General features: G+C 33.5%; 3 protein-coding genes across 9 annotated transcripts; 2 read left to right on the top strand and 1 right to left on the bottom strand.

The window, feature by feature from the left end:
• The first annotated feature begins 4107 nt into the window (after positions 1-4107).
• LOC7490889 (glycosyltransferase BC10) lies at positions 4108-7681 on the top strand. Of its 2 annotated transcripts, none has more exons than XM_052455370.1 (2): positions 4108-5476; positions 7347-7681. In XM_052455370.1, the coding sequence occupies exon 1, from the start codon at positions 4413-4415 to the stop codon at positions 5448-5450; it is 1038 nt and encodes a 345-aa protein (XP_052311330.1). In that variant the 5' UTR covers positions 4108-4412; the 3' UTR covers positions 5451-5476; positions 7347-7681. The 2 variants fall into 2 exon arrangements, with proteins under 2 accessions (XP_052311330.1, XP_002311939.2); XM_002311903.4 differs by having other exon boundaries at positions 4110-5467.
• A 4706-nt stretch (positions 7682-12387) lies between these two features.
• LOC7486895 (basic leucine zipper 34) lies at positions 12388-16405 on the top strand. Of its 6 annotated transcripts, none has more exons than XM_024606319.2 (6): positions 12388-12679; positions 13182-13272; positions 13717-14318; positions 15346-15421; positions 15710-15836; positions 16030-16405. In XM_024606319.2, the coding sequence occupies exons 3-6, from the start codon at positions 13795-13797 to the stop codon at positions 16182-16184; spliced, it is 882 nt and encodes a 293-aa protein (XP_024462087.2). In that variant the 5' UTR covers positions 12388-12679; positions 13182-13272; positions 13717-13794; the 3' UTR covers positions 16185-16405. The 6 variants fall into 6 exon arrangements, with proteins under 6 accessions (XP_024462087.2, XP_024462085.2, XP_024462084.2 ...); XM_024606317.2 differs by having other exon boundaries at positions 13643-14318; XM_024606316.2 differs by lacking the exon at positions 13182-13272.
• A 1856-nt stretch (positions 16406-18261) lies between these two features.
• On the bottom strand, positions 18262-21154 carry LOC7490888 (vacuolar protein sorting-associated protein 60.1). Its single transcript, XM_002310962.4, has 7 exons — positions 20945-21154; positions 20673-20824; positions 20168-20261; positions 19544-19615; positions 19286-19397; positions 18879-19036; positions 18262-18560 (listed from the first exon to the last, which is right to left on the bottom strand). Exons 1-7 carry the CDS (start codon positions 21011-21013, stop codon positions 18507-18509), a joined length of 711 nt encoding a protein of 236 aa, XP_002310998.1. The 5' UTR covers positions 21014-21154; the 3' UTR covers positions 18262-18506.
• Positions 21155-21764: the final 610 nt, after the last annotated feature.

Here is a 21764-nt window from a genome sequence, read left to right as displayed (position 1 = left end):
AAAATTGGCTAAAAGCGTGTTTGTTTAGTTAGTTTTTTAAATTATTTTTATATATTAATATTAAAAATAAATTTTAAAAAATATTATTATAATATATTATTAATTAAAAAATAATTATAACCACAATAATAAATGTTATCTAAATGATAAACAAGAAAAAATTACTAAACGTTGTACAAACAACTTCTAAAAGATATGTTTATTTAAATCTATTTTAAAATAATTTAATTTCAGTTATTTTAAATAAAAATAATACTTTTTTAAATAAAAATTATTGAGGTTAACTCATCAAGGTCTTGTGTAGGAATTGAGTTGTAGATTTAACATATTGAATTATTTAAGTTTGATGTTATCAACTTCTTAAATATGTTATCGAATTATTTGACAGTTAAGTTCTGAAAAAAATCTTTAATAATAATAAAATTTGTAATGCATAAGTTCATTTTTTGAAAGAGAAAAATTGAAAGAAGTTTATCTGTAAGTAAAATTCATAATTTTATTTATGAGATTTGATTACATATAAAAGAGTTTTGTGAAAATTGAAGTAGATTTCTTCTTCATGATAAGAGTTTTTAAGAGAGGAGGGAAAACTCATCCATTGTAAATGCACATTTCTATTTAAAGAAATAATACACGAGTGTGATTAATTATCCCCACATTAGATGGAATAAACATGGATTTCAATTGCTTTTTAAAGTTATTTTTATTTTAAATATATTAAAATAATATTTTTTATTTTTAAAAAATTATTTTTAATATCAATATATTAAAACATTTTAAAAACATATAAAAAAAATTAAAAAAAAATTGCTTTCCAACAACATAATACAAACAAGATTTAGGAACTTTTAGCATGCATTTATACACATTATTCCAACACAACACAGTTGTGTTCGAATTCATAAATTTTTCCTAAGTAATTTGGAACAACAAGTTAGGTTAACCCAAGTATTATTTCAAAAGCAGCAGAGGTTTTTGATCCACAAATTACTGTCAGCCTTCCATCATAAAGAAAGCAAAATGATATGGGCTCTATATACATATTATAATAGATTGTGAAAATAAAATTTACATGGCTATAGTGTGTAATTAAAAAAATTATTGGTTTTTTTTATATTTTAATCGAAAAGCTACTTGGGTGTATAGGGAGTGGACGGCACCCGTGCCATTAAGGTGCCGCGTCAAACGCTTTCGAGTAAATAAATATAGTCATCCATTATATAATTAGATGAGCATACGTGTCCTCTTTCACACGATACAATGCATGTAGACATATCATGATTTGATTGTCATGTGGTGATCGATTGATTGCATTTTTTCTTTTTTTTTCTCTCTCCTAACAACTAAAGTGCATAATTATCTTCGGTTTATTTGTTTGTTTATAATTTGCTTAGGTCTGACATGGGTTGTAAACCCAAGCACCTTAATTCTAGCAAACACGCAGGCTAACAACCATGTTTGGTGCCAGACCCAGGCACGGGTCTCGCATGGTTGCCAGACCCAAGCTTCGTGGGGCTGACAGCTTTGTGCAAATGTACCATAGACCAAGATACAATACGTGTAGCCTTGCAAAATGAATTTTCCAAGCTTTGAAGACCTGAAATGAGGTTAATGTTATCTTTTTCACATAAAGTTAAATTATTCCAAGTTTTGAAGGCATGAGATGAGGTTAATATTATCTTTTTCATATAAAGTTAAATTATTATTTTGTCATTTGGTTGAAAAAATTGAAGCCCTGATTGTGGGGGTATTTCAGTATTTTTCATAGGCTCACTGGTATAAAACGTTTCAGTGGAGGCATAATAGTCTTTTTATGACTATTTATATCGTAAAATACTATTATATCCCCAAGGCTAACAGAAATAAATTATGCTGCCCAAAGTTTTTTTAACCTTTCACAAACTATTAAATAATTAAAATACACCTTTAGCCTTGAAAAAGATATAAAAAGAAATAATAAGCTTTGTATATGGGGTATTTTTTGGTTTCACACTGTTTTTTGTGTAATTTATATAATCATTAGGGACATTTTGGTATTTTAGTATTGTTTTATTATTTTTAAATTCATTAAATCGTGCTGAACTTACGTTTACTTAGGTTTGACAAACAAGCAAGACCCAAATTACTTGGGTGTCAGCCATGTCAGACCCAAGACACTTAAGTTTGATATAGTGCTAGACCCAAATAAATTGGATCTGACATGTCTGATATACCCAATATGTTTGAGTTTGACATGCATGCCTAACTCAAAACACTTGAAATATTTTATATAGACTTAATATTTTTTTAATATTTAAAAAAATATTATTGACCCACCACAAAACGCAAATCAATATACTAGTAGTTTGCTAAATCTTGTAGAAGAAGCTAAAATCAAATCCTGATGTAATCATAAATATACAATAACAAAGGAAAACAGGACTCTGTACTGCAACATGCACGTCAGCTGGTCCTGAAATTTCAGAATTTTAAGTGTTTTTTTTTTAATATTTTAAATTAAATATTTTTTTTTATTTTTTAAAATTTATTTTTGATATTAACGCATTAAAACGATATAAAAATATTAAAAAAAATATTAATTTAAAATAAAAAAAAATATTAAAAAAAAAACATTTTTAAAATTCAAAAACAAAAAAGCTATACTGTCGAAGGTTTTTGAAATTCGGATGCCATAGGCGTGCATCAGAAGGGTAGAAACTAGAAAATCATCTTGTCAGGGGTGGAATTAGAACTTTTAATGTGGGCGTACCAATATGAAATGAAATTTTTAGGATGCAAAATACATGTTTCTTAAGAAACAATTCTTGATTTTGACTGTATAATTAAGATTTTTCAAGAATTCAGGGCTAAAATGTAAACTTTCTTAAAGTTTGGGGTATCGTGGCATCATTAACCCTAGCTCTGCGATGATGAACAAACAAAATGGCTGAACAACGCCTAACTTCCCACAGATCCAGATTCAAGACTTGAATCTCGATTCTTATCCATCTGGGTCTGCTTCTTATCAAATGACATCTGATCCTGCATAAGTGTTGTCCTTCGAAGAGACCATTCATGTTGATGTCAACATCACTATCATTCACACAAATGTCTCGGAAGCTTCAGAAAGAAATTGAAGTTTCTGTGCAAGAAACCTATCTAGGGATAGAATATCATCAAGGATATTTCTTGTTCTCATTCAATATATAAAAAAACAGGAGGGATCTTGCCAGTCAAGTATTTTTTTATACTAATTTTCTATTTTTTTATAAGTTTTTTCTATTTTCTATAAGTTTTTTCATATCAAAAAAATTTAAAAATTAAAAAAATAATGTAAAGAAAAAAAAAACAGTGATTGAAGCGCAAGATCCGAAAGAGAAACGAAGTAAAAAAAAAAATTGAATAATTATACTCCCAAGGCTTTCAGGCTCAATGCCAAGGATCCTGTATCATCAGGGAGTTTGAAATTGGGCATTGTCTTGGGGCCCATAACACAATAGGCCCATGTCTTGGGGCCCATCTCTTTTCTTTTTCTTTATTTTCTGGCAACTCTATCTAGACCGTGTGCGAAAAACCGCTATGCGTGTCCACTGTAAACCAAAACACAATTGCATAATGAATACTATTTCAAGTATAATTTGGACGAAGAGTTTTAAAAATAGATAAAAAAAATTTATTGATAAATTCCATAAATTTAATTTTAGAATAAAATTAATACTAAAAAGATCCTGTGAAAAAAATAAAACTGATTATGTAGTCTGGGGGCCAAGAGAAAAAGTTCCCTGTGAATGACTACACAATAATCCCCTGTCCCACCCCTTGCTGTCTTCACATCTGGAAAGACAGAAACAGTCCCTGCCATAAATAGCCTTCCCACCTCACTGTTCCCTTCCGAGCCCTTCCCTCCTTAAAGAAAAATAGCCATGGATATCTGAAATATCTTGCAAATCTTTGAATATTGTTTTTTTATATGAAATATATTAAAATAATAATTTTTGAAATTTTATTTTTAATATAAAGTAAAAAAGATATTTTTTTTAAAATAAAATATTTACAAAATATGATTGAATCACATTACTAAACAGTACTATCATCATCATCATCAAATTTCTAACATCACCACCCTTCTCTTACTGTCCAAGTAGAGACTAATCTCTTTCCCTTCTTTGTCTTTTGGTACACTTCATGAATCGTCTGATATCCGCATCTTATCAGCAGTAAGCCACTAAAGCCACAAACTCTAATCTCTTCCCATTATCTTTTTTTATTTTCTTTTCACTTTAACATATTTTAGCTTTATCTTCTTCCCTTCAAGAGCTTCAACCCCATCTTCCTGCTCCGATGTCTTCAAGCAAAACTCAAAAATAGCATCTACACAGACAGAATCCTTAGTGACCTATTTGGAAACTAAACCACACACAAAAACACATACCATGTTGTCCTCTCCAATTATCTACTCCTTTTCACTCTTGCTTTCCTTTTCCCTCATCTACCTCTTCTCCCCTCAAATCCTTCCTCTCCAAAACCCTCAAAACCTCCCTTTAGATGAACTTGAGGATCTTACTCTTTTCAAGAAAGCCCTTAAGCCTTGCACAACTACCTCCCACTTATCCACTAGGAACCCCACTCCTAAAATAGCCTTTCTTTTCCTTACAAACTCTGATCTCTCTTTTGCTCCTCTGTGGGAGCGTTTTTTCCGGGGCTACAGCAATCTTTACAACATCTATGTGCATGCAGATCCATTTAGTAAAGTCTCAAACCCAGATGGGATTTTCAAGGATCAGTTCATTCCCGGCAAGAAAACAGAAAGGGGCTCTCCTTCTTTAATCTCTGCAGAAAAAAGACTTCTAGCTAGAGCCATTCTCGATGACCCTTTTAATCTTTACTTTGCTCTTGTTTCCCAACACTGTGTCCCTCTCCATTCATTTCAATACATGTACAATACCCTTTTTGGCCACAACATTTTGGAAGCTTTCGCAGCTCAATCTCATCATCAAAGTTTCATTGAAATTCTCTCCCAAGATCCAAACTTACCTGATAGATACAATGCTAGAGGGGAAAACATTATGCTACCAGAAATCCCATTTGAGAAATTTAGGGTTGGGTCTCAGTTTTTTGTGCTTGCAAAAAGGCATGCTTTTCTTGTACTCAAGGATAGAAAGTTGTGGAGAAAGTTCAAGCTGCCTTGCTTGAATATAGAGTCCTGTTACCCTGAAGAACACTACTTTCCAACACTTTTATCAATGAAGGATCCTAGAGGATGCAGTCAGTACACATTAACAAATGTTAATTGGACTGATTGCTTTGATGCGCACCCTCATCTGTATCAAGCAGAAGAGGTTTCACCAAATTTGGTGCATAGATTGAGACTGTCCAATTCAAGTGACTCTTATTTTTTTGCAAGAAAATTTGCTCCTGATTGCTTGAAGCCATTGATGGAAATTGCAGATGATGTGATTTTCAAGGATTGAAAAAAGAGTGAGCAAAGGTAAGTAAAGTAAGCAGTACAGAATTATTACTTGCTATGGTTTTGCCTTCTTTTTTGCTTTTTAGACTTTGGCCAGCAGTCCATGTGTGCGTGTTTGACATTACAATTGAAATCGATGTTGATTGAAAAAGCATCCTCTTGATGCATTTCACATTTCCAATCTCAGTCCCAAATGGGTTTAGAGCCTGTTTGATTTTTAATAGTATTTTTGAAAAAAAAATGAAAATTTTTTAGTTTTTGTTTTAAATTAATATTTTTTTTATTTTCAAATCAAATGTACTAAAATAAAAAATAAAAAGATATTATTTTAAATGTATTTTCCAATCAAAATCATTTAAAAATCAACCCCTACCACGAATAAAGGCTGAGGTCGGTCCGTAGTCGGATTTTTTATTTTTTCTTGTCTGGTTTCTGATTATACTAGAAAAGGTGATTCTGCTACCATAGTTTTCCCACCAATTAAAAAATAGAAGGCAATTATAACTTGTGTTGCTTTAAAATCAATTAGATTTTGAAACTATGTCTTTTGTTTCTTTATTTGTAACCAATTGATTCTTGACATGTTGGTTATAGGAAGTATGACTTCTGCTGGTTATGATATATTGTTTTCAAGGGTTAGCTTATGTAATGCAGCTAACTATTCTACTAGCTTTGTAGTCATTTATTTTTATATATTTAGAGTGATGGAGAGATTTTGATTCTAGCTAAGAGGGATACCGGTTAGCAATTTTGATGTAACAGCTGACCTATGTGCAATTATGCTTATAAATTATAGCTAACGCAAAGGGCAAAGGATCATGCTAGAAGAGTGCTTTTTCAAGAAAAGAATTGATTCCACATTAAGTTTGTGGGGACTTTACTCAGGAAGTCAGGATAGTTTAGAGGGCACGTTTTCTCTGTGGACCTAGGATGTAATTATGGGTTTTGGTCGGTTTTAATCTTGCTTTCCTGTAGTAATCAAGGCAGGCTTAAATTCTCAAGAAAAAAAAAGGGGCAGATTCAAGGCCTAAACTTTGGTGTAATAAAGAGAAGGTTGAAGCAGATTTAAGACCTGCATTTTGGTTGTGGTTCTCTTGTGTTGATCTGAAGAAATCAAGAAATGCAAAATTAATAAATGAAATAACAGTTTAGGCGTTTGCTTAGGTGCTTAGCTGGTTTTCTCCCCTCGTTAATTGTAAGGAAAACTTGTAGTTGATATCCTATGCTGCAAAGAAGATAGAAAATTTAAAAGTTTACTCTTGAATCTAGGTGGAAATATTGTATCATTTTGGAAATAGATGACCTGTTTCAATTCAATTTGTGAGAAATTTTTTGTTTTTTCTTCTTTTTTAAAAAAAAACAATCCAAGGAACTTGAATCTCCTGTTCTCTTACAATGTTGTTGTTGTAAATGAAGTTGTTCTAAAAGTTTACAAATGTCAAATGTTATAATTTAGAAATTGCTAACTCTCCTCCTTTTCTTTTGAGGGGTTTTGATTTTTGACTTTTGGGCCCGTGCTTCATCGGGAAAACAACATATGTGTTCATATTCCGAAGGTTGTGTTTTGAGCCATGACAAAAGTGGTGTCGGCATGGTCATTTGCAGTGTAGGATAATGTTTTTTTTTTTTATAAATATTTTTGATATTATTGCATCAAAATAATTTGAAAATATATAAAAAAAATAATTTGAAATTAAGAAAAAAATAAATAAAAATTTAAATTTTTTTAAAAACATTTTTCAAAGAAAAACAAACATTACTAGAGTTAGGACAAAACCCTTGACTCAAGAGTTCACGTGCGTTATGGTCCACGGTCCTTTTGACTAATGAATTAATGTAAAATTCTTCAGTGTAGCATGCTAGCTCACGTGATCTTGTTTGTGAAAATATTGTTTTGCAGGTTTTGGCTAAAGGAACCTTTGAACTTTGTTTGGACATTTGTGAGTGGAGTGGAGTGGATGAGGAAGAATTATGTTGGCGTGAAGGGAAAAAGACCCAGCCCAATGTAATCTGGTGAAGTTTTTTTCAGAGTTGTTTGTACAGAGAATGGAGTTTTACGTCTTGTTGTATATTGTATATAATACTAAGACACTTGTGCTTTTGTTTATTTTTACAAAAGTGAATGGAGTGTGAGACTTTTAGAGCATAAAGAGTGGAAGCAAAGGATCAATGCCTTTCTTTTTCCTAATGTAAAAGGTTGAGATCTTCCTTTGGGAAATGAAGCCCCCTTGCTTATGCTGTGTGTTCTCTGTCTTGTTCAAAGTAAATGGTGTTTTAGGGTTTGCCCATGGTGATTGTAACTAGCTTCTGATTTATGTGGGGAGCACTGGTTCTCAGGTTCTCTCCTGTTGAGAAATTTCTGGGCGATTTATACCTCTGTTGGAGAACTCATCGAGAACCTGCATGTTAGCCTGATGATTAAAAAGAGTATTCCTTCTGCCGCCAAGGATTAACTTAATGTCATCAACTATTCCTAAACAAAAATTGTCATTAGCCTCTTGTTTTCTTGTAAATTGAAGCGTATTGAAGTATAATACTGCTTGAAAACAATCAACGTGGTAAGGGATGGCTTCGGATTTTTTCTCCTTTTCTTGTATGAAGAGACACGATCAGGATAACAAAAACAGCGGAAAACAACAATCAAAAGGTACAGAAGACAAGTAGAGCCCATGCTACCCAGAGGACTGTATCTTGAGTCAACTTTGTGTCATTGTCACTACAGATTCAATTGTCTCGAAGGCCATGCTTGATGGGCTTCCGAGATAAATGTTCTGGGAAGTTCTTGATCTTTACCAAATTTGATGGATTTTGGTCCCGTCATCAGCTTGTTGATTCTATAATGGCCATTCATTCCCCCTTCGAAGCACGCAGAGATGATGTTATCTTGACATCCTCCATAAAAACTGGGACTACATGAGTCGAAGCCCTTTGTCATCGCATCATGAGACAGCATCCTAAGGAGATGGCGAGGAGGCAGAGGATCCCTAGTTAGAACCAATCTTCGTGCTTGTGTCCAACATTTGGAAGGCAAGTTGTACCGTGATGATTTACAGCCTGATCTGTCAGGTCTCCTAGATTATCTCACTCTCATCACCCTAATAGTTTTCTGTCGGGCTCGATCATTTCACACTCATTTTCCTTATAGTACTTTTCAGCCGGATTCGATCAAAAATTCTGAGTGCAAAATAGTTTACATTACTTGAAACCCGAAAGATACATCGGTATCAGTGTGGCATTTCTCAATAAATCCCGAGGCCTAGTCAGCCTCCATTTTCATTGGAGAAAGCAGTTGTGAGCTTTTGCAAGGGAGTTCATGGTTTTGGACCATTTCATGACCTTGTTTTACAGTATTGGGAAGAGAGCAATAAAAATGCCTCGTGAGATATGTTCTTGCAATATGAAGAGCTCAAAAGGGATCCCATAGTACAGGTGAAAAGGCTGGCTTCCTTTCTTGAATGGTCTTTTAACAATGAAGGTGAGATTGATGAAGTGACATGGAGATGTAGCTTGGAGAGGCACAAGGACCTGGAGGTTAACAAGGATGGTGAGAGGGTATGAAATGGAGGTGCCAAATAGTGCATTTTTCAGGCTTGGTGTTGTTGGTGAATGGAAGAACTACCTTGCCCCAGAAACGTGTGAATGTCTTGATCGACTAGCAGGGATGAAATTTGAAGGGATTGGTCTTCGTCTTTCAGGCAAGAACTAGGCATGATGATGTCCAGTAAAATTTATTGATGCTACTTCCTTCATTCGAGTGTTCGTGATAGAGATCTTCAACAGCATGGTCTGACACTGGTTGCTTTTATGTGAATTTCGTCAAAACAATGCAATTTTCTTGGGATCAAAAGATTGTTTTAATCATTGAAGTTGTCATGTGCGGTATGAAAAGGTGTTTATCTCATCAAATATTCCGCTATTTTTATTAAAACAAAATCATTTTATTAATTTTAATTTTAATTTTTAAATGATTTATGTGACCAGAATAGTTTAAATTAATTGGTAGAATCTATAGAACAGTTAATTTCTGTTTAAACACAAGCTGATTAAAAAAACAATATTTATTGTCCAGACAAAACAATGCATCTCTCCCGTCGACCATGGATTGAAATGCAGAACGGGCGATCAGATATGAGCCACGTGGCATGGTGGGGGGGGGTAATATATTATCCCGCTGGATTTCAGATGGACTCTTATTTTACATGGGCCTAGCCTGTTCTATATTTGGGCCAAGGCGGTCCAGTTTCTAAATGTCCTGCTATGTTTCAGTGCGATCTTTTTTATTTTATATGGTTTTCATCTATTTTTTTAAAAATAGAAATAACTATGAAAAAAAGCATTGTTCTTGAAAGAAATAATATAAAATAAAATATGATAAATACTTGTTAATTATTCGTGATGTTACATGGACTGATTGATTTACTATTATATACTATGAAACCATCTTGGTTAGCTTTATTTCGATGATGGTGGTCTAATCATCTAGAGTTGGGCACCAATGAGCATCGAAAGCTTAAAACTCATTAACCCTTTAAGCAAAGCTTAACAACTTGCATTAAGAAATTAATCATATCAACTTGACAACTTGTCTCATCTCTCTCACCAACCAAGATATATTCAGCAGCAAGGTACCTCGTCACAAGACGACCAGCATCAAGGCACAAGGCCAGCCGAGCTCCTGAGAATCTAGAAACATTTGGTGGTGGTACCATGGAGTGTTTAATCATCAAAGTGTTTAGTTGTATTGCACCTGATTAGTCACGTCAATTAACTTAATGAACATATTTTAGAAACAATCAAGCAAGTAGGTGAGTGATTCCACTTTTCTATGATTAATAAATGTTTATAGTGCCGGCTTTGGAATAAAGATTTCGAATCTGGTTCTGTTTTTTAGGGTGTGTTCGTCTAAAATTTGAAATGTTTTTTAAAAAACAGTTTTTGAAAGTTTTTTTTTATCGTTTTAACATGCCGATATTAAAAATAAATTTAAAAAATAAAAATATATATATTATTTTCATGTATTTATAAATAAAAAAAACATAATCTTTATTACACTTCTGAAAAGGTATTTATTCATGGTACTAATTTTCAAATGTTTTGCAATATTTTAAAAATTAATATTATAGTTATTTTGTTCTCAGTAAATATAATTTGTAATTTTTTTTAGATTAACGTGGATATCTGAGTTAGCTTGCGTGTACCTCTACTAATCCTACCGACTCTGAAATTAACGGTCCTCTAATGACCCTGAAGTTTGTGGGACTCAAACTGATGATCTAAAAAAAACAAATTTAGAATCTGACAATTTAAATTACATCTTTTAGAATTAAAACACAACTTTTACTGCACTTAAAAAAAAAAAGTTTTTATTCATTATACTAATTTTCAAGTGTTTTGTAATATTTTAAAAATTAATATTATAGTTATTTTGTTCTCAAGAAATATAATTTGTAACTTTTTAAAAGTAACGGTGATGCCTGAGAAACACATGCACAACCTTTTCAAAAATACCCACAAACCAGGTCTCCAATCCAAGAAGGAATTTGTAAAGTTACTGCCATGAATTGTCAACAAGAATTGTTTTTAATTTTAAGTGCTAGCTAGTTGTTTTACCTTTTGAAATATCAATGTCACATCAAGCCGTGCTCTATCACTAATCTCACTGCATAGTTATTAATACAAGAACTTTAATATGTTTCGGGCTAGTTTACATGTATTTTAATTAATTTAATAAATTTTAAAATTAATAATTATATAAATTTTTAGTAACCCTGAAATTTATAATACTCGAATAGATAAATTAATAAATCCATGTGTTATCCATGTCATTTTTTTTCCGGCTTTTTTTTTTAAAAAAAAACATAAAAATGAAAAAGGAAGTAAGTTGTGTGTAAATATCCTAAGAAAATAGAATACTTTTAAGAATAAAAAACATTAAAGCAAGCACGATCGACACTTAATTTAATTAATTAATTTCTAACCTACATGGATTATTAGTTACTTTTGTAAAACTAAAAGGACTGGTTTATAACTTACTCTAATATTCTCCAGGCTCTAGGATTCTTTTCTTTCCCGCAAGCGAGCAGTGACAGCAACAAAAGATTTTCCACGTGCATCGAAGGTGAGAAACGGGTTAGGTTACCTACCCGTTACGCTAAACCACGGTCTAATGGGACAAAAATCTATTATATGATTGGCTATTTTTGCTGATTTGCATTTATTAAGGAATATTGACAATATAAAATAATTATATAACTATAAATAGTTGCTTGATATTCTATAAAAATTAATTTAATATGATGTATAAAAGTTTATTTGGATTGCTTCCACCACTTCAACGAAAAGATATATCATTTATAATTTTTTTAGCAGCATATAAGTATTAAGAATCTAATTATAGATTAAGAAATGAATTGGTGAATCACTGGAGTGAGATTAGAAATATATCTTAATTGAAAAAAATATTAAACCGAATTATTTGAATATTTAGGATATACAATTTTTTTTGAATTTTTTGAATTTAAATCTCAGAGTTGATATTCAAAAAAATCATTAAATTTTCATAAATATAATTAAAGGATGTGTCATTAATATTATGTTTAGAAAATATATTTAATTTTGATTGATGAATAAACAAATCCAAGAATATCCATTTTCATAATAAAAACAATCTACCTATATATATATCTGTTTTTTTTGGGTTAAATATGTCGTCACAAAATAATAGTTTAGCATTTTTAGCTAAATTATTCATGGATTACACGAGCAAATACAGATGATCACCGAGGATCTGGCGGGAAAAAACCTTAAAGCATCATAGAAAATCGTGCTACCATATCTTTGCTTTCATATTTATTAGCTCTGCCTTGAAAAAGAAAATAAAATAAAAATATACTCCAAATTTCTATATCTGGTTTTGCTAAGCAAGGAAGAAAAGTGAAAGGCTGACATGACCAACCAAAGCAGAGGACCCACAATCCGTACTCTCCCATCTTGCTGTATCCCACAAACAGCAGCAAATGGGAGTGACCGAGTCACTGAGTTTAGTAGAGCTACTCTCCTTTGCGTGGCGTTGTGTGGTGTAGTGCACTGTAGTAGTTTTTTGTCTTAGTATTTATTTTTGCAAGATTTACGAAGGGTCCCTTGCCTCCTTAGAACCTTAACTATTCCCTCACCTTCCTTCCTCTCCCTTTCTCTCCTTGTTGGTGAAGATATTTTTAACAGCAAGTACGAAAGGTGAGTCCAAGTTTTAAACTTCATGGTTTATTTTTCTTTTTCTTTTTTTTTTCTTTAGTGTTTTGGTTCTTTATTTCATTTTCTTCCTGAGAAATTTGATTTTGTTTCAGGGTTTTTATTTTCTCTTTTGATTCCTTTTTATGTTACGTTGTTTTTTTTTTTACTATTTTTTGTATTTTGATTTCAGTGAAGTTTGAATCTTTCTACTCTAGGGTGTCACTGTTGCATTGATTAAATTACATTTATTAGCTTTGTAGTTTTAATTCGTCTATGAAAGTCAATTCTTCTTCTTCTTCTTCTTCTTCTTCTTCTTCTTCTTTGCAAGAAATGTTAAATGCAGCAGTAGACCGATAATTTATGGTTCTGGGTTTTTCTTAGCCTCGAGTTTGGTTGCCTAGACAGTGAGTGAAACAGTGAAAGCGGGAAGATAGAATAATGGGAACTTATGATTCTTATCGTTTTGGATTTTAGAAAATTTAAAAGAAAAATCTTTGTATTGCAGGATTTTAAGGGTGATATGAGCCGAAGAAAGAATACAGAAAAAAGAATAGGAATCAAACATTCGTAGTCAAATCCTATATTTAATGGTGATGGTAATGAACTCATTTAAAGACAATTTACTCTTGATTTCTCACTGAAGGCGAAGGGAATCTGTACTGAAGTTGCAACCCTCCCTTTGTTGCAAGCCACGATGTTCATCACTTATGTCTTCCTGTTATTATTATTGCAATGGATTGGCATTAGGCAACAAAAGTATGGTGTTTGTTTTGAACAATGAATGGGTTGCAAAAGAAGAATTTATTTTTTTTGTTCTTCCGGGACTTTTATTTGAAATTTGTGGAGCAAAGGACTTTGCTTTTTGGCAGATCTTGGTTACTGCCTATCTTTTCCCTCTTTGTTTTGATTCCTTTTACAAGCTCTATAAATCTTTTCTAATTATAAAGTTTTCTACCAATAAGGTAGGTTAGGATGCTGTAAGAGACATGACACTAAAGTTGCTGAATGGGGGACATGTTGTGTTGTTTTCTTTCCTTTAGAGGTGCATGCAATACAGGCCTAAGAATGGATATCTGTGAGAGTTGAAGCTTGAAAAAACCCTGTTATTGGTTTTCACCATGTCAAGGCAATCCCTACTTCCTCCTCGCTGCCCATTTCGGAAGCATGTCGTTTCTCATCCAATTCACGAATCCAGTCCGCAACACCATAGATCTCCCTCCCAAGGTTCAGTTCTGGAGGAGAAGCCAGCATGGCTTGATGATTTGTTAAGTGATGAAGATGCAGATTCAAAAGGAAAGTGTCTTCGCCGGTCGGCCAGTGATTCGGTCACCCTCTTGGATGGTATTGTGGATTCATTTTCAGGTTTGAGTCCATATAATGATGAAGCTGCTTCAGGTGGCAATGAAACTTGTAGTGGACTGGAGTCAGCTTCTATGTATGGTCCTAATTCTCCTAGGAGAAGAGGGAATGTGACCTTCTCGGAAAATGCCATAGCATCAGCACTATCGGAGTATGCATTTCAAAATCCTTTGCAGTATGTAGACGGCAGCCTGTGCATTTCGGGGATTAAACCCTTGGATCAAATGGGGAATGCATGTGGTTCAGCTGGGGAGCTCAATGGCGAGACAAACCCTGTGAAACGGTTAGAATCTGAAACACTCTTGTTTGATTGCTCGCTTATTTTGTATTTCTAAGGTAATCGTAATTACTCTTTTTATCACATCAATTTCTAATCAATTTCACAGGCTATATTTTTTGTCTGTTTCTCACATTTTTAGGCATTTGTTGTTGTAAACTTAGGATGGTCATCTGCATTACCCTGATGTTCTGGTGAAGATTTCTGATTGTGTTAATGCCCCAGCTTGCTTTAACAATATTTTAGCTCAATTTGGAATCCATGTTAGGCTCAATTTGGAAGTACTGAACCAAGATTTAGCAACCTAGTTTCAGCTTTGCTCAAGTAATTTGTAGTTATGTTTCCTTGCTGATTATGATGTGTCCTCTTTATACCATGGCCCCCCTTCCCTCTTCACATTCACAGGTTGTTCTGTACTGAAAAACTTCATTTAAGCTTGTCTTGGTCATGTTTGTGAACAGTTGTCTTGTAGGCGTAAGATTTTCCGTTCTGTGTATTGATTCCAATTGTCTTTTGAAACAATACAAACTCCGGGGGAATATTTAATTTTCTGGTAAGAACTACTCCATGAACTAGTATGGTCATCCAAGATGACTTCTGTTGGTGGTTTTCCTTAACCAATCTTCCCTTACAAATGTCCCTAGACATAAACTTTGACTGAAGCACAACTACCAAATTTTCCACCTGAGAGCAAGCCTCAGAATTCTGTACTACTGTCCCTAAGAAATGTGCTCCTTCATACCATGTGCTTGAGGAGGGTATATGATTATTCTAGTCTGTAGGTGCTGGCTGACACTGTTAATTAAAGTACACACCTAGGGTTTTTACCAAGAAGAATATCATGGAAAACCTACCATTGTACATAGGGCGTGGTGTTATTTGCAACTGTATTGTACTTGAGATGAAAGTCAGGAGATTCTCACTTCCAAACAAAGTATTCGATCGAAAACTTTATGTTTTCTAGTGTCTTCTCTCATTAATGTTATGCAAAAAATGGAGACAATCTTACTGGTTTTGGTGGCTTTCTTTATAGGCATTCCGGGCAACGCTCAAGAGTTCGTAAACTCCAGTATATTGCTGAACTTGAAAGAACTGTTAATGTTCTGCAGGTAATACCTCTGAGAGATGAGGCATTTTTGTCCCACTTTAGTCTCTGTATGATTGAATCTCTCTTTGCAGGGATAGCATGCAGCAATTTTATTCTTGATGTAGATGGGGAAACTTTAATCTTTGTGCATGATAAATCGTCGACTAAATCTTATCAACTGGTGTTGAGAAATTTTCAATCATATCCTATAGATACTATTGGCAATATATTTTCAATTTCATTGTTTTTATTTTGTCAAGAATTTCTTGTTTAGTAAATAAAAATTCAGCGGCTGTATAACTCTCTGCAGACTTTGGAGTCAGAGTTGGCTGTCAAGGTTGCTTCTATGCTTCAGAAACGTGCTACCTTGTCCCTGGAAAACAACACATTAAAGCAACAGGAGGCCAGAATACGGCAGGAAAAATTGATCGCAGAGGGTGAGTTTCATATCTCTATGATTTTCTTGAAAACTCATCCCAAATATAATATTTGAGGATTTCAAAGCTCTTTCAACGAGGAAGAAACATAACACAGCTTCCTTATTATTCTAGTTTTTCTTGTACGAAACTGGAATAAGGTACTCAAGTTTCCCTAGCACATTATTTTCTTCTTCCATGCATTTTCTTGCAGCTCAACATAAGGCTTTGAAGAAGGAAGCTGAGAGAATGAAAAACAAGTTAGGTTTCACAAATTTGAAGTTCAGAAATTATTCCAGATCAAGTCGCCCTCCGGAGGCAGCTAGATCAAAAGTTACATGGCAGATGGCAAAACTTAATCTTAACTAGTCAGGGGAGTCCTTGTCCATGCTTCAACAATACGTCTCAAACATGATTTTCTACTCATCAGTGTCATTTTGTGAAAAAAGTAGACAGCCTTGCTGCATCATGTCATATATTGGTCAGGATACCTTGCACTCCCAGGGCACAAGTTGTTTATATCTTGCTGTACATGAACCGCCAGTGAACTGACTTGTATAACAGGGAGTGGCATCATCTTTTCACCATAATTGTCTTTGCATCCATGCACGGGTTACAATCTCGTGCTTGATCATTAAAGTAAAGCTCTTATCATCTGATGAATTCAAATCTAAACGAGGAATAATGAAAGAAAGCTTCATTGCAGAAGACTCCCCACCTTTAAGCATTGAAAATTACACCTTCCTAACTCATTCAACTGCGGCATCAGAGCGGTTAGGTGCCGCTACTGCACTAGAATACTCAGCGTGTAGAAAGCTATAGATTTAAAGTTGCTATAGTTGACATGGGAAGAGAAGAATGGAGACCAGCAATGGTATTTTGCGATCTGAAATGCGAGAAAGGATAGAATCCTAGTGGTCGCTGGCATTTCCTAACAGCCAATATTTATTTCAAATAGTAAAACTATAACATTCTCTTTTTTCTGATGTCAAATGTACAATTTTCTATTTTTTTTCTTTTGTGCTTCATGTAAGATTCTTAAAATAATGCAATTCAAATTAATGTTAGAATCATAATAACATTAATTTATAAAATCTCTATTGAAGGAATAACAAATTTATAAAGATAATATGATTTGAATTTTTAAATTTAAAATATTAAATTAAATTTTTGTGATGATTTGTTGTTTATAAATTATTTATACTTCGTTTATAAATAATTTTTAAACCCGAGTTACTTGAGTTTGACAAATATGTGTGACCCAAGTTTACTTGGATAATAATAATAATAACACTAAAAATAATAACAATAATAATAATCGTACTAACAATACAAAAAATAACAACAACAAATACTAGATCTAAGGTGCTTGGATCTGCAATCATGTCTAACCCGAGTTTAGTTGGGTCTGGCAATATGATAGACCCACGTTACTTGGGTTTGACAAAAATATCTAACCCATGATAGTTGGGCCTGACACATGGGTTTGATAGCCTTGTCAGACCCATGCCCCTTCAGTCTGGCAGCTATGCCAGACCTGTGCACCTGGGTTTGCCAAACCTGTGCGCCTAGATTTGCCAGACCCGTGCGCTTGGATTTGTCAGACCCGCGCCTAAGTCTGTCATCAAACATGGATACCAAACCTTAGACGTTTGAGTCTGACAATCCATGTCAGTCCCAAACAAACAACAAACAAAGAGAGGATAATGATATACTTTAATTGTCAGAAGAGAAAAAAAGAAGAAAAAAACGCAACAATCGGTCACCAACAATAATCCAACCATGATGTCTACACGCACCGTTCAATATGAAAGATTGCATGACTGCGCATTTAATAATACAATGATTGACCAGATTTGGCCACCAGGAAGTGTCTCACACGCCTCCTTAATGGCACGGGCGCTGCCCATTCACTGGGCGTGTAAAACATGCTCTAGCAGCTTTTTGATTAAAAAATAAAAAATACTACATGAAAAATACTAAAACGCCTCCATGATCCTCTTAATTACACAAAATAACCTAAAAAACAAAACTTTTTTTTTTTTTAATCTTTTACGAGGCTAAAAACATTTTTGCTTGTACTTGAAAATTGAAAAAACATGAATACCTTTGTAGAATACAACCAAAAAAACATTTATCCACTCGCAAAGATAAAAAATTAAAAGTGAAACTACTATTACAATCCACAGTGAAATATCTCTTGATTTACAGTGATTTTTCCACACCTTTAGAAATTAAAAATAAACTAGATATTCTTGTAGAAGAAAACCAAAAACATTTATCCGCTCACAAAAAAATAAGATATTAAAAGTGAAACTATTATTACAATCCACAGTTAAACATCTCTTAATTTACTGTGATTTCCCTACATCATTTAGCTTATGTTATAATAAACATAGAAAAATCAAAATATTGATATCAAGTTGAAAAAAAAAAAGAAATTACATGTAAAAAATTTCAACTTCATTACATATCTAACCTTGGAGATTCCAATCGCCAAACTGTTCAGAGGTATCCCTTTTCACAAAATGTATTCACAGTACTTATTATTAAATCATTGCAAGGACTAAAGCCCTCCAAACACCAATTAAATCACCCTATCAATCATGGTAAATATGCACGTTTACAAGGGTGCACCATACAGTTCTTCCAAGTTTTAATTACATTCACAGGGATCACAAAAGAAACTGCCTAACCACGAAGAGATGCCCGAGGGACAGCAGGTAAGCCCAGTTCATCCTCAGCCTGTCAAGAATCAAGGTTCAAAGAAAGAAGCATTAGGCAAAACACCAAGAAAGACATATGGCAAATGCAGGTGCAGCATATTTAACTCTGGGAAACAAGCTGGCTGTTCTCTTAAGCTTGTATGAAGGAATCTAAACTCCATTGTCTTCCTTTTTTGATAGATAAATTAGTATTCTGTCCCATTAAATAGAGAAATGTTTCTTCCCAATCAACGGTAAATATCAGTACATGATGAAAGTTTAAGGAACCATGTGACTCAATATACTTCTCACAACACTCACTAGAGTGAATATATATATTTGCTGTACTATTTAATACCTGATTATTGGCTCTACCAGCTGGTGCTGCATGTCCTGTGGGTGCCGAAGGCAAGTTCAGTTCTGAATCAAAATCAGGTTCCTTATCAGGTTGCAGATAAGAAGGCACCCCGTCAGATTCAGTTTCCATTGCCATGTCTGCTTCCAAAGCATCAAGTTCTGCATTCCAAATGAATAGAACAATTATAAGATATAAATTACAGATGGATTATTTATTTGAAACCAGTGCATGAACGACTGTTTCAAATTTTTGTTGCAGAATAGGGGAAATATTTTCAACAATGTGCGCCTTCTGTGCTATACAATATTAAAGAACTTGCTTCTCAAACATCTTGGCTGAATGGCAAATCAAAACTTCAATTTTGTCCAAAAAAACTGTATTGAGCCTTTGAATGATCTTAAGCTTACCACCCATGAGATCTTCCTCATCAATATCATCTGGCACGCTGTAGCTTCTACCCAAGGTCTCTTGAATTTCACTGCTAACATCCATCAAGTCCATCATCTCATCTTGCAAGTTCTGCACAGAGAGAGAGAGAGATAATAAAAAGGGGGTGGGGGTACAAAACACCTATCATCAGTTCATCATGATTCCCAGGAGATCCCAATAGATAAGCCATAAAGACAGGATAGGAAGAGGGGCTTTGGAATTGACAGACTACATACATCAATATCTTGAATCTTCACAGTTTTCATCATTCCTTTCAATTCCTTGTTGGCGGATTTCAAAGCTGACACCTGAAAAGAACACCACAAAATTAATGCATGCGAGAAGTGAAGTAAAAAAAATTTAAACTCGCTCACTTAGAATGCCTTGTGGTCATATATATTTTATCTTAAACTAAATGGCTATGCATGCTGATGATACAAGAAACCATGGAAACCATGTTCATGAATCATAAGCAATCCCTCCCTAGCAGTAGATGTTTCATCCCCTACCTCTCTTGAGGTAGGCTGCAGGTTCCCATTGGATTACACATATTGCTCCACCAGCTTGAACCATGCCCCTTTAGGTGCTACCAAGGCAAACAAATATCTCAAGGTGAGCATCCCTTCCCCAATGCAACCACAAATCTATCTGGTGTAAGATGAATCTTCAAAAACGACATGCAAACAAGTACTTACAGGGATGCCTTATTCATAGCATGTATGCCTTTACTGTCCACTACTTTTTGCACAAGAAAAATTGGTTTTAAGTGTCTATTCAGTTTCACAAACAGATGCTTTATGGGGCACTTTTTACTCCAAACATGAACATTTTAAAAACTATATCGATGTTTTGGAACATACAGTTTGTTGAGCATCTTTAATTCCTTCAGAAGCAAATGCAACTTGATCAAGGTTGAACGTCTGATTATAAAGCATGTCACGCTGTCCTTCATACCTGTCCAACAGATTTACCGATCACATAAGCCATTAAGGCAATTGACAATATACAAATCAAGCTTGTATAGCATCACCCTAGCATTAAACTTAAGCAAATGCAATCCATTACATTTCATTACGCCCAACAAAAATGGCACCCACCCTAAATCAACATCCAAACAGGCAATAGCTCTACAGTTTAGTGCTTCAAATGCAACGAAAAAGGTGAAAACTTTGAAGCTCAAATTCTGAAAAACAATCCGAAAACCTCAGGGTTTCTTTCAAAGTTATGATCACAACCCAGTAACCATTATCAAATCCAGAGTAAAAAACAAACGAACCCAGTTATTTAAATCACAAAATTCAAAACCCACAAGCCCTTTAACTCCAAAAATCACATTAAAAAAGGGGGGAAAATGTAAATACTCACATTCTCTTCTGCTTAAGAACCCTCATAGCTCTAGATTTAACAGCCTCTTGAGCAGGTCCAGGTCTTGTATTCTTGATCTGTTCTTTATACCTAGCAAGTTCTGCATCAAGCTTCTTGATCTTCTCATCTACTGTTTCACCTCTCTTATTAATCTAACATTTTTTATCATCAAATTAAAAACCCGTGTCAGAAATCTAACAAAATCCAATACTAAAATCCAAGTTCAAAACTTTCTTGAAAATACACAAACAGAGAATTCAAGAAAAAGTTACCCTATCTGATGAATCTTGAATTGAAGGTGGTGGTTCTTTATCTTTTTTTACACCAAAAACTCTCTTCATGTTTCCAGAAACAAACACAACGATCAAGTTCTTGAAAGAGAGAATTGAGAGAGAGAAAAACAAAGAGATTTTCTTGTTTTCGAAGAAGTAAAGACTGTTGCTTTTGGTTCTGTTTTTCTTTTACGCGTTAAAGGAAGTTTCTTGGAGCTTGCAATGAGAGTGTTATTTGATGGATATGGGTTCTATTTGATTTATGACGTGGCCTTTTTTGGTTGGTTGGATTGGTTTTTTAGGTCCAATGGTAACATGCCATGTAATGAAACAAGTTTTTGTAACTGGTAGTGATTTTGATTTTGATTTTATTGATATTGTTTGGACTAATTGCTACATACAATAACCATTATTTTTTGGAACAATGATTTTTTAAAAGAGTTTTATCAGTAAAAGTTAGTGAAAATATTTTATGAGTAGAAATATTTTATTTTACCTTATTAGAGATTAATGTAGAGGGTGCAATTTTAAAATAGTTTGTTGAAAAAAAATAGTTTTAATTGAACCTAAACTGATTTGAAGATATTTTTTATTATTGAAAAAATATATTTTACTTGAATCTTTATATGCAGTTGAAATAATTTATATGAGTGGTATTATCTATTAAATTGAATTGATTGGTGTTTAAATTATAATTATTTTAAGATAATTTAGAGATTGTTTAAATTTTAAAAATAAAAAAATATTATTTTAATTATTTTAAAAATATTTTTAAATAAAACTTAATCTAGATTAAGTTTTGAATATATATAAGTTATCT

The sequence above is a fragment of the Populus trichocarpa genome, chromosome 8, assembly GCF_000002775.5.
Source record: "Populus trichocarpa isolate Nisqually-1 chromosome 8, P.trichocarpa_v4.1, whole genome shotgun sequence".
In the NCBI taxonomy this organism is placed as follows: domain Eukaryota; kingdom Viridiplantae; phylum Streptophyta; class Magnoliopsida; order Malpighiales; family Salicaceae; genus Populus; species Populus trichocarpa.
Note: the sequence above shows the minus strand (reverse complement) of the source record. Positions and strands in the feature narration are given on the sequence as shown.

Coding starts and splice junctions, on each gene's coding strand:
- LOC7490889 (XM_052455370.1), top strand. CDS start 4,413: ATGTTGTCCTCTCCAATTATCTACTCCTTTTCACTCTTGCTTTCCTTT.
- LOC7486895 (XM_024606316.2), top strand. CDS start 13,795: ATGTCAAGGCAATCCCTACTTCCTCCTCGCTGCCCATTTCGGAAGCAT. Junction 14,319..15,345: donor GAGACAAACCCTGTGAAACG/GTTAGAATCTGA, acceptor CTTTCTTTATAG/GCATTCCGGGCAACGCTCAA. Junction 15,837..16,029: donor GGAAAAATTGATCGCAGAGG/GTGAGTTTCATA, acceptor ATTTTCTTGCAG/CTCAACATAAGGCTTTGAAG.
- LOC7490888 (XM_002310962.4), bottom strand. CDS start 21,013: ATGAAGAGAGTTTTTGGTGTAAAAAAAGATAAAGAACCACCACCTTCA. Junction 20,262..20,672: donor GTTCTTAAGCAGAAGAGAAT/GTGAGTATTTAC, acceptor TCTGTTGGACAG/GTATGAAGGACAGCGTGACA. Junction 19,398..19,543: donor TGAAGATTCAAGATATTGAT/GTATGTAGTCTG, acceptor CTCTCTGTGCAG/AACTTGCAAGATGAGATGAT.